This window comes from Chelonoidis abingdonii, chromosome 10, assembly GCF_003597395.2.
Source record: "Chelonoidis abingdonii isolate Lonesome George chromosome 10, CheloAbing_2.0, whole genome shotgun sequence".
In the NCBI taxonomy this organism is placed as follows: Eukaryota; Metazoa; Chordata; order Testudines; family Testudinidae; genus Chelonoidis; species Chelonoidis abingdonii.
This window is the reverse complement of record NC_133778.1, coordinates 10,788,842-10,800,955: the sequence shown is the minus strand read 5'-3', so window position 1 is coordinate 10,800,955 and position 12,114 is coordinate 10,788,842. Positions and strand designations below refer to the sequence as shown.

Below are 12,114 nucleotides of genomic sequence, written 5' to 3'. Positions count from 1 at the left end.
GTAATTAAGGTGACCATGGTGTGAAGAATTCTTTGACGGACCTAGTTACTGCCTTTCAGAGAAGCGGACTTCCTGCAGTGACAGAACTACTCCTCCTGTCTCTGTAGCAAGTGTCTGCATTACAACAGCACAGGGTTGCATTTCTAGCATAGACACACCCTAAGCATCATATACAAGTGCATGAAGTAGATGCTCTGCATTTTTTTTCGGTTCAGAAAGACTCACCGAGCAGGTTCCCACAGAGGCAGACACCCCCTCAAATGCAAACTTGGCCTGATTGTCACAGAACTTTGTGTTTATTAAAGTAAGGTTTCATCAATGTACAGAACTGACAAAAAGTGTCCAGGAAGATTGACAAACATTTACAATTCATATATATTTGAACACTGTAGGTATAAACAAATAAAAGTTCTCTCACTATTTTGTTTCCTGGGAAGCCTCCAATGAAACCAACTCTCTCAGCTGGCCCCTCTGCAGCAGTTCTATTAACCACTGATGAACAAGAACTCCTACTTATTCTTAACATCCAGTGTTTTAAAATTATTGCTTATTACCAGATAAAAGAGCAAGATGACATATTATGGGTCATTATTAAAAATATCATGTCACAAGCTTTGTAACAGCACACTCTTTTTTGCGCAATACACTCCTCTTTTTCCATTTAAAATAATAGTTATGACGACCAAGGTTTTCCAAAAGCAACTAGTGATTTTGGGTGCCCAACCAGAGGTGCCTTAAAGGGGCCTGCTCGTCACAGATTAGTGCTTAGCACACCCTGAAAACCAGTCTCCTCTAAAGAGTTAAGTTGAGTATCAAACAATGGAGCCATCCCAAAATCACTAGTCTCTTTGGAAGGTCTTGGCCGATTTATTTATAGAGATCCAGTGAAAAGGTTTCAATAACCCAGCATCACACGTGCTTTGCAAAACAAGTCTTTAGAACAGAACCTCACTGGGAGCTAAGCTTGGAATAAGCACTGGCTTCATGCTTGAGTTACAGTGCTCAGTCCTGAACAAGCAGTTTTCAATCTCAGGAGAGGAGATGCCAGCCGGAGGAACAGGATTTGATTTTCTGCCACCACACCTACAGGAGTAGCTCCAGGGCTGAATAAATAAGAAGGGAAGGAATGTTCTCTTTGTGTAGTGCTGCTGATGAAATGAGAAATCATACCCGCGTTGAAATCTTACCACATCATTGGACAAGTGCAGTCCTTGACACATGCAACTAAATCCACTCACAAACTTTACTCACCCGCTCGCTGCCTAGAGTGATCAGCCCCCACAAGTCTTAGCTTGGCTGCTGAGGGAATGGGGGAAGATAAAGTCTAATTTACATAATGCACAATACAGCCCATTTTAGTCACGGGATGACACCACCATGGAGAGGTTTAATACGTTTCTAGTCAAAGATGGTTAAAAAAAAATATAGTCTCCCTCAGAGGTTCTCCTGACTACAAAGGACAATGTAGGGAACATCCAGTTACGAGATGCCACTGGAGAGCCGCCAGAAATACAGAACTTAATATGCTGCTCTAACTAGAGGCATCCCAGCCTTTACAAAACTTTGTACAGTGGGTTCCCCTCCTCCCCAAACATACGTCCATGTCCTTGCTCAGAGATTGGTCTCGTATAGTCTTCCACCCGCAGAACTCAGGTTCATAGCAGCACTTGCTCCTTTCCACTGGGAGACATCCCTGCACCAAGGCCCACTCTTAGCCCCCATGGATTTTTTTGATTGTTCCACTCTTGCACTCCTTGCTCATAATAAAGTCATTTTACTTGGGCACTTTGCACTTGTCCTCCGAAGGAAAGAAATCACGTCGCTTTGGCTAACTCCAGCAAGTGAACCAACTCCCATGAGAAAACGGAAATCCAGCACACCTCCTGCCCAAGCAGTCTCTTCAGGGCAATGGAGCAAGGACATGCTGCATTTCTTTCTGATAGCCTTCCACTTTCGCTGCATTGGGTCTCTTTGGATAGGCGATCCTGGCCATCTTAAAGAATTCATCGGCAGCGTCCAGTGCAATAAGACGATCCTGTCAAAATAATGGAGTCATCAGAATTGCTGGTGTCCATTCAAAAACACCCTCTCAGACAGGCTTGAAAAGACATAAGGCCTCATCTTTCATGCTGTCATGCCAGTGTCCTGGCTCCAAGAGAAACAATGGCATAAAACTGGAGTAACTCTCAGCTGAATCAGGCTCGTGGTCTACAGTGCAGACATGTTTCTATTTGTGCCCAAGCCGGCCACCAGTGCAATCTTGGACTGAACAGTCCTATCTGGGAGACAGAGGTACATGGGGCTTTGATCCCGTGCATTTCACTACTCATCCCACTTGTGACCTCATTAGCAGAGACAGAGCGGGTTAGATAAGATAGAAACGTTTAGCTACCTACCACCACAAAGAGGTATCGCTCACAGAGCTCCCAGCTGTTTGGGAAAATGTTTGTCTCCTCAGAGAGCTTTAACAGGATCTCCCGGGCTTTGCTCATGTTCTGAGTATCGCTGATGATGCTAAGTTTAGTCACGGATAACAGGGAGTCTGCTTCCTTGTGAAACCCTACGGCAGAGAGAATCAGTCCAGTTTAAATGAAAGGCACAAAAAACATGGCAGGATGTAAGTGGGCAATAACATTACTGCAAAGAACCAACCCACCCAATCCAGCTCTCTGCTGGTAGACAGCTTGGTATATATTTGGAGGTTCGCTGTTCCCCCTCTGCCTTGTGTGTTTGCCTTTTAGTGTTCCTATTTTATACCCCATGACAGGAAAAAATAAATCACACTTGGATAAAATGAACTAGCATTTCCTTTGAGCAGGCTCCACTGTGTACCCTTGCTGTAGAGTGAATGGGAGGCCACCAGTGAGATAGCATTTGAAACTGCAACACGTGCATGGTGCCTTCCCAATTAAGGGGCACCTTTACTTGTGCTGATTCAGTTTTTCCCTGCTCTGTGTGCATAGACAGTGAGTACATTCAGTATAGGCTGAGTGCCCTGCTCTTTCCGTGATCCAGCAAGTCCCGGTGCTGCTGATAGAGCTGAACACAGTCGGCATCTTTCAGCCCCCCCCCCCCCCCCCAAAAAGCCAACCAACTGAAGGGAAAAAGCAACACAGAGTAAAAGTGCAGGTATTTCTTTGGGACTGAAAGACTCAGCACAGTTTGTTTTTTGTTAAAATAAGAGTAGCATCTGTGAGAAGAAAGCGACTTGGAATGTAACCTCCATGATGTACCCATAAGCCTGGCCCCAGGAGTTATGTGACTGCAGCATCATAAAGGTCCTACTGATAAAGTCTGTCTGTATGGGCTTGTGGTTAAAGCATGGGACTGCGAGTCTGGAGATCTTGTGGTTTATATCCAGTTTTGCTATTGACTTCCCGTGTAGGCCCATCAAATTACTTGCTTTGTGTCTCATGTTTCCCCACTCCGCTCTGTAAGACAGGTAGAGGATTTCGTATACGTCACAGGGGCGTTAGTGTTTGAAAAGGATTTTGTGTAGTGTAGTAGTTTATATCTAAGGACCTCGGTGCATTATGGATCTGTAATAAGCGGTGTGTAGGAGCTAACCAAGTCTGGTTGATAAAGGTTAACAATGATTGACAGTTTCAGTGCATAAGATTCCCTCCATCATCACGTTTGGGAAAACAAAAAAATCCTTTGCTCTTAGTGGTCAAGTCTTTGCAAAAGCAAAAAGCCCAGGAACTGACACCTGAGGGATCCAGTTCCCCTGTGCAAGAGAGACTTCCACGTGAGCAGTGCAAATCACTGCCTTCCTGATCTGCCGAAATTTTGCAACGGTTTTGCCCAGGTGTCAATAACTACACAAGGCCATGGGGACTCTAGCCCCACATATCGTTGCAGTTTCCTCCAGAGGACCAACCAGATGTGTTTGGTGGATTTAACTCTTTCCAGGACAAGTAGGCAAAGCAGTGGAAAGAAAAGGGAATTGACAAGTAGTTTTATTCATTTAAACCCTATTTAAAATTTCTTTCTGGTTCTTCAGATCTGCTGGTATTAACCAGAGGAGGGAAATGGATAATTTCACATCATTTTCATCAGAAAAAGCTTTGGGAAAAATGTAGTTGTAATGAAAGTCAGTGCTCTTTCATACTGAGCTGCCTGGCTCTTAAAAAGACAGGCTAATCCCCGACCCCATTGTCCAAATAGCCTGGGGACAGGGATTTTATTTGGATAATCAGAATTTGGTTAATCAAGGGGGCTGGACCCAGCCAGCCATTCAGCAGCACGGTGGCCTCCCCCAGGGCTGGAGGCTCATCCTTGTCCTCTGCAGTCCTGGCCAGAGTCTCTGCCCTGCTCCCTCACTCCTGTGACAGCAGGACTGCAGAGGCTCCCTGCACTGCCACAGGGCCGTGACATCTGCGTCCTGCAGGCACAAGGTGTGGGACAGAGCAGAGACCCCTGGCCAGGACTCTGCTAGAAATGCAGATCCTCAGCCCACCCCTGCACCTCCAGGAGCCCTCTGCAGCTCCACTGTCAGGGCACTGCTTGCTCACTCCTATGCCAGAGAGGCTGCAGAGGGCTCCTGGTTCTGCCACAGGAGCCATTCAACAGGGTGGAACAGATGGGGGCTCCTCCTCCCAGTCCTGGCCCTGAGATGCATGGGAGACAGCAAATGGATCTGGATAACACAGTGGTTTGGATAATAGGGGTTTGGATAAATGGGAGTATACTGTATACCAGATCACGATGCAGATGTTAAATAGATGAACACCATGCATGTTATGGCAGGGTAGAGGGGACACTCCCTTTCTTATCTGGTGGAGCACCTACCGCCACTCCATGTAACCGCCCTAGGCAACTTTTTGATTAGTGGAGCCACCCAGAATTTACAGACCCAGTGACCAGATGCTTCCCCCAAGCCCACCCACCCATGAGCTGCTGTGGAGAGCCACAGCACAACACTCCTTTGTACGGCGGGAGGGAAAGGACCCAGTGTCCCTCCACACTACCTCTTTCCAACTGCACCCCTCTTCAGCGAAGCCTTGATGGCTCTGTCATTTTGCAACTATGCAAAACAAAAGAAATGGAGGGGAGATTACCCTAAGATACGAGGGCATCAGTAACAGCCTTTGCTGAACAGCTGTCCTACTGCAAATAAAATAGCCACGACCTCGAGTTTACCTAATTCTTCCAAAATACGCTTCCATCTGCTTCTCACTTCCCTTCGGGTTTGCCGCAAGGTATAGATGTCGTAGTTCAGTTTTTGCCATTCCTGCAAGACAAGGGGAGAACAGATTCAGACTTCTTCACTCTGTACGGCTCATCTCACCTGGCTCTTTTCCAGCCATTTGTACTCCTGGCGACACAGCCACATTCATAGGCCTATGACAGAGTAACGGCTCACTCCACAGGTCTGTTCCCAGTGTGGGTTTATGGCCAGAGCTGCTTACTTGACCAACTAAAATAATTTTTTCCTATTTTAACCTTCTTGCCACAGCTGTGGGAGAACGGACATGATTTTGGCTTAAGCATCAACATAATTAACTAAGTTCTAATCACAAGGCCCAGTGTAACTGCATTTTAAAATATGGGCTCATCTTTCCATAGCATTGGACCTACAGCTGGTTGAAAAGTGCAAAGTATTGTCAGTGAAAAAATGCTGAAGCAAGATTTAAAAAAAAAAAAAAAAAAAAAAATCCAGAACAGAAAGCTAAAAAACACAAAATGCTTCTATTTCTGTCGGAAAACCAGAACACTTCCATTCTTCTACCCCGAGAAAAGGCAATTTTTTTCCATCAAAAACAAACGGACCAGAATATTTCAGCCGGTCTCACTTGGACCCAGTTCTTTTCCCAATGAAGCCACTGACCTAACTCCCATTTATTTCAATGGAAGTTAGGTTGCTCTCTTCAAAATATGGACAAGCTCTACTCAACACTAGTTAAACTTGGGTTTCCTTGTAAATGTATTCTGCGCTCAGTTACACTGGTATAATCCCCCAAGAAACTCCATGGTCTTCAAGTTGTACTGTATTGCAGAGTTTAACCTATAATTTTTGAAAACTTTGCCAATGATTTATGGGTCCAATAGCTGAAAATGGACTCCTCATTTGGGGCAGAGGAGAGAAAGAGGGCAATAATCTAGAAACAGCGTCCAGCCCTCTGCTGGATTCTGCAATGCTATCCTAGGATGCAGAACAAGCTGTGCTGTAGCGAACTGGTTGATTTCCACTCCCACTCAGTTGGTCTGAAGCCCAACTGAAGCCCTAGATATATCCTCCCATCTAAGAGCTTTTCCTGGAATTTGGAGACACAAAAAGTTGTTCCTGTGATGATCTCTTATCTACTTATACCAGACCTTCCATTGCAACTGCTGATTTTCCCAGGCTTCTAGCTTCCAAAGAAATGGCACCTTTGGCTTGCAATTTTCCGTGTCTGATCTCAACCTACAGGATTTGTGGTGGTGGTTGTTAAAGTTTGAGCATAACCCAGTGACATTTCAGTTAGGCCAAGACCAGATTTGCAGAAGAGCTCAGCTCCCATTTAGGCACCTAAATGAAGATTTTCAGAAGTGCTTAGGGTATGTCTACACTGCCTGCCGGATCAGTGGGCAGCGATCAATCCAACGGGGATCGATTTATCACGTCTAGTCTAGACACGATAAAAATCTACCCCCAAGCCCTCTCCTTTCGACTCCTGTACTCCAGCGCTGCAAGAGGTGCAAGCAGAGTCGACGGGAGAGCAGCAGAAGTCAACTCATTGTGTTGAAGACACCATGGTAAGTCAATCTAAGTACTTTGACTTCCGCTACATTAGTCACGTAGCTGATGTTGCTTAACTTAGCTCGACCTCTCCCCCTGCCCCCAGTGTAGACCAGGGCTCAGAGAACAATAGAAATTGAGCCCTTTAGAAAACCTGGGCCACTGTTATTTAAATAGCCAAAAAAGCAAGATATTTGTTTTGTCCATGCTTAACTCAGAAATGGCTGATTTTTACAAGCCAGGACTTCTTGCCACGCAGGACTAGCCTTCAAGCTAACAGACAACATTAATAGTTAAAAATGACTGAACAACTAGGTTTGCATACACTATTTCCATTCAATTTACAGTTACTATGCAATTTGTTGTGCTGCGGAATACAAAGTATCCAGGTTTTAGTGTCATTTCATACTAATCTTTTAATCTGGTATCCCAAATCTGAGTAAATGTTGACCCTGGAACTGTAAGAGTGACATTAGTGTAGCTATTTCTGCATTAGTATTTCAATTGACATTACAGAGATTAAATGCCAAAGCATATATAACATCAAAACTGTGCACACAACAGTCAGGGAACGCAACAAAAGTATGATTCCCCTGGTAATCACAGCACTCCCACAGTGCATGTGGCCCGGTTCTGCCCTCAGATCCAAGTAGGCAGTTGTATATTTGAGGTTGAGTTGGACCCGTTGTACGTTAAGGTATCCATTTAACATAGTAACTAGTCATCCAAAATACACTCTGTCCTTTGCTACTTCTGATTATTAATATAAACATGTTAAATGGATACCTGAATGTTAGTCCATTTTTTCAGAGTGGAACTTGTGTAAAAATGACATAATGGGGTGGACAGGTGTCACTTTTAATTATTTCCCTATTTAATGCACTCAGTTTACAAGTAACCACCAACCCTATGTGAACTCAGCGTAGGGTCTAAAAATCCAACTGGATTCTTTTCACCTTAACAAATCAGCATAATAAAAGTTCAGCAAGTTCTGTGCAGCCACAGTGTCTTACAATTATGCAATCAACACCTGTGTACTCTGTGGATTTGCACAGGTTAAGTGACTGGTACTTCAGACCTTTGACACATAAGATGGAATTGAATTCAGTTCACTTTTCTAGTTGTATTCGTTCTGTCAGAAATCACTAGTAAACCTACATGATCAATCACTTTGTTCCACTTATGAGTAACTTTCATCTTTTGGGCTGTATATTTGCAAGTCTGACCTCTGCTAACAGGGTGAAGACTTTTGGAAAGTTTAAGCAGTGATGGTTCAGCTTCCAATCCCCATCCCACTCCCCAACCACCACCGCGTACAAACACTTTCCTTCTCTAAAAACAAAACAGACACCTCACTCAGGAAGGCACAAAGCCATCTATCAAAGAACTGGGGGGGGAGGGTGTGCAAACACTTGGACAGTTCATTACAATCAAAACCAGTTAAATTACATATGAGAGATCAGATCCATATGTTTAATAGCCATTGTGGAGGAGACAGATGTTACCAACAGCCAGTCAAAGCTGCATTGTATGCCTGACTTTCTAATCCCATTCCCCATGGTAATAAAGACTTACGGACAGCTGTGTACAATGTACCTTTCCCTGCACATTCGTATACATCTTGTTTATTAACCTGCCATTTTGATTAAAGTAATTTTTATATGTTTTAATTTCCAGAAATTAGAAAGGCATTAAACTAAAATTATAGAGCATGTCCAGATTAATTAAAGAAGGGAGAGTGATCTGCCAGTAAAATGCATTATGTTGATAATTTTCCTACAATTACACAGAAAGTCTGCAAGAGAAACTTGTCATTTTTAATAGGTAATAACTAATAGGTAAATGCTAATTTAGCTTTTAAAGGTGACCAGCAGATATTGGGATATTGTCCCATTTCCTCTTCCCCTCCCCTTTTTTTTTTTTTTTTTAAATTTAAACAGGCATTAAAACCCATTTGTTTTTGTTTTTCCTGAAGGCTGATTTTGCTCAAATTTGCTCCAAAATAACAACAATACTGCTTTTAATTTTAGGTTAAAAAAACCAAAAAACTTAACATTCTGTCCTATTTAATATGTTGGGCTTTTTAAAGGGACTCCACCCCGCAAACTTGCACTGAAATAAGGGGGGTGGGAAGAGGTGTGAGTTAAAACCAATTAACTCTGACGAAGTGGGTATTCACTCACGAAAGCTCACGCTCCAAAACGTCTGTTAGTCTATAAGGTGCCACAGGATTCTCTGCTGCTTTTACAGATCCAGACTAACACAGCTACCCCTCTGATACTTAAAACCAATTAGGTATTTTGATCAAGTTTGAGTGCAGATGGAGGGTGGGGTTCTGTTTGCTTTTTACCAAGAAATATCGCAGTTAGCAGAAGGTTTGGGCAACTGGAGTGGGCTCAGTCTCTGCTCTCAGTTGATAGGTCAGGTATATTTTAATCTTTCTCACACACACACACACTCTCTCTCTCTCTCTCTCTCTCCTTTCAAGTGTTTTTTAAAAGTTTGGAATTAAAAAAAAATAATCTCAAAATCCCATGTGCTCTCCATTTTATTGCTCTTGTGAGGAGATAGCCTGCCTAGTTCTCCAGCCTAGTTCTCCAGCCCACTCCACCCCTAAGAGTCCTGCAACAAAGAACACAGAAGAAGAGAGGTTTTAAGAGAAACCGAAAAGCAGAAATTCCATTCTATGGAACCATATTGACACCTCCCTCTCCTGCCCCCCCTCCTCAAGTCATCAGCAAGGTTGAGATGTTTAGATCCACAGCACTGAGCTAAAAGAGTCACTGATAGCAGTAGTAGGCTGTTATTATCTGTGTGGAGCAGCCCGTACAAGGGGATGAGACACTCTTTGCCTCTGGGTCTCACAGCTATTTACTAGCCTGCACAGAAATGTTGAGACTCAGGAAGCCTGGGTTCTAGTCCCAGTTCTGGAAGGGTGTGCGCTCTGGGGGTTACGGAGTCTTCTGCCCCCAACTCATCCTCAAATTGCTTTCTCTGCCCCCACCCCCGAGACCTTTGGTTCCCAGACCCCTGGCTCTCACACCTCAGAATCCCACTGACTGATGGCTCCTCCTCGCTGCCTCGGCACCTGCAGCACTGAACACAGAGAATATTCATGCTCTCAGTTTGGATCCAGAAGCCCCAGTGGCCCCCGCAAGGAAGAGGAGATATGGCAGGGAAAGTTCTGCTCAGCCCAGCAGCTCTTGAATGCAGCACGCTCAGTCATGATAGCGAGGATGGCACATGTATTGTCTAGCTGGCACATAGCCGCTGTGCTGTGAGGTGATGGAGCGCACTCAGTGAAGACAGGCTCTTCAGAGATGTCACTACCGTTTTCCTCTTCTGAGCTTGTGGGAGCTGAGATTTTCAGATGCTTATCACCTTGCTTGTGAAAATCTGGCCAAGCCACATCCCTGGCACTAGGACAACCTTCCTGCCAAATATCAAGTCCCTGCTGCAAAACTTGGGCATGCTTGAGCTTCTCGGTGAAGTTACTGTAAGAAATTGGAGTCAGCTGAACAACTCCCTCACCCACACCCCTCTGGAAAAAAAGCCTGAGGCAGACACCTGACAAAGCAAATTTCAGCCTGAACTATTACAGTCTAGCAAAGCTAAAGGCAACTGTGAACAGGGTCTTATAATGGAAGCGAAGTTTGCCTGGCACTATAGCCCTCAATACCAGCTCTACCTCAAATGACTCATGACAACACCTGCATGTTACTAGGAGACAAACTGGGTGCAATATGGAAACATCGCATGTCTAGCACATTCATACTTGGAGCGCTTTGTGTAATTACTGTGTGCGCCTCTGTACTGGAATGGAAAAGTGCCTTAGGAGCACTGAGCAGAAGGACACCATGTTCTTCCACTGATGACTCAAGACATTTGGGTACCAGTCATTTACAGCAGGGTGAGGTGTGGTCCATCAAATTGAGGCTCCGGCAAGAAATGATGAAGACAAGAACGTCTCACTCATTGTCTCCTGACTCACTAACGAACTCTCTCGCCCTGCCACATCACAGAGGCAGGTGAGCGTGAGCTGCTGACTCCTTGCGTCTGTGATGAGCTAGTTTTACAGGACCGGGAAATCCAGATCTTACCTTGTTAATGCAGAAGAGTTTCAGGCGGAGATTTTCAGCTTAGCCAAGTAGGGGGATTTAGCCACACCTCTCCTACTGAAGTTCATGGAATTAGGAGTGAAATCTCTTAGCTGATTTTGAACATATCAGCCTCAGTTTCCAGCACAGTGTCAAGCAGGTGCATTCTCTCTGCTCATTACTTGGCAGTCACCAGCCCTTACTTCCCTTTCTCCTGGTTGCCATCTTGTCACGATGCCAACATGTGACTAAAGCTGAACGCCAGTACGGTACTGACCCATGGGCACGTGAGCCAGAAAAGGGGCCAAGAACAGAAACAGCCCTGCCGTTACTATCACCCCTGGGTTTAGAACTGGGACTGGGACACCAGGACCAAGAGAACCATCCCCATGATTGTGGCAGCCCCCGTTTGTAGGCTGGTCTCACTTCTCCCTAGGGTCTGGCCTGGTAAAGAGTGGCTCTAAGATCAGGGAGTGCAAAAGTGGTTCAAGGCTTCTTTGTACGCACTGGCCCACCCAGCTAGACTAAAGTGCTCCCTAGTCACACGTCTGGCCCTGTGTGTATGAAGTTGATGACATCAGAGCAGAGCTGGATCCCCATGCCTGGAACTGGATAGCTCTAATATGTGCAAGGACTAGCAACAACCATCTAGCAAGATCCTCAGTAGCCTGCGGGCGGCATCAAAGGAAATTAACTTAGAACAGATTCAAGGACTCTGACTAGGAAACAAACCAAGCTGGAACCGTGACCAGGTCTCGGGGAAGAAGAGATGGCACAAAATGACCCACATCTCAGAAGCAGGACCTTAGATAAGAACAGAGGCACTAACCCCTCCTATTGCCTGCCACATTGGTCTGAAAGATATAAAGAAGCCAAGCCATAAAACACACACTCAATTGTCACTCATACATCTCCTGCTGAAATCACACATAGGCACTGTATATAGTGCCTAGGTCAGAATTTGTCTCTGTAATGCAGTGTCTAATGCCAACAAGTGTGTAGCCCTAGCACCTGCTGTCATACAATCATTAGCCAAGGTGGCATTATCGGGTTGAGTGATTTTCAATTTCAAAGTGTTTTCCTGGCCTAAGTCTAGTCTGAATTCCTATATTTGAGTGATGGATAAAAATCTTGTTTGCATGTCACAATCACACTGTGAAATCGGATGAATTCACCAAGTAGTACTGGCTGATCTCTTGCTGTCTATCAGACCAGTAAGATCAGAATCTCGTTTCCCAGATATGCAGCATCCTGGGCAAGATTTCTATCTCAAAGGAGCACACATCAGTTTAGGCC

At 44.8% G+C, this 12,114-nt stretch overlaps 1 protein-coding gene across 1 annotated transcript in view; it reads right to left on the bottom strand.

The window, feature by feature from the left end:
• Nucleotides 1-277: 277 nt before the first annotated feature.
• The window catches only part of MREG (melanoregulin), a 38,705-nt gene continuing 26,868 nt past the window's right edge, over nucleotides 278-12,114 (bottom strand). The window contains exons 3-5 of the mRNA XM_032805322.1: nucleotides 5,143-5,233; nucleotides 2,397-2,560; nucleotides 278-2,035 (exon numbers count right to left, since the gene is read on the bottom strand). Coding sequence (XP_032661213.1) covers nucleotides 1,901-2,035; nucleotides 2,397-2,560; nucleotides 5,143-5,233 — 390 coding nt within the window. The 3' untranslated portion in view covers nucleotides 278-1,900. The remainder of the gene's footprint in view (nucleotides 2,036-2,396; nucleotides 2,561-5,142; nucleotides 5,234-12,114) is intronic.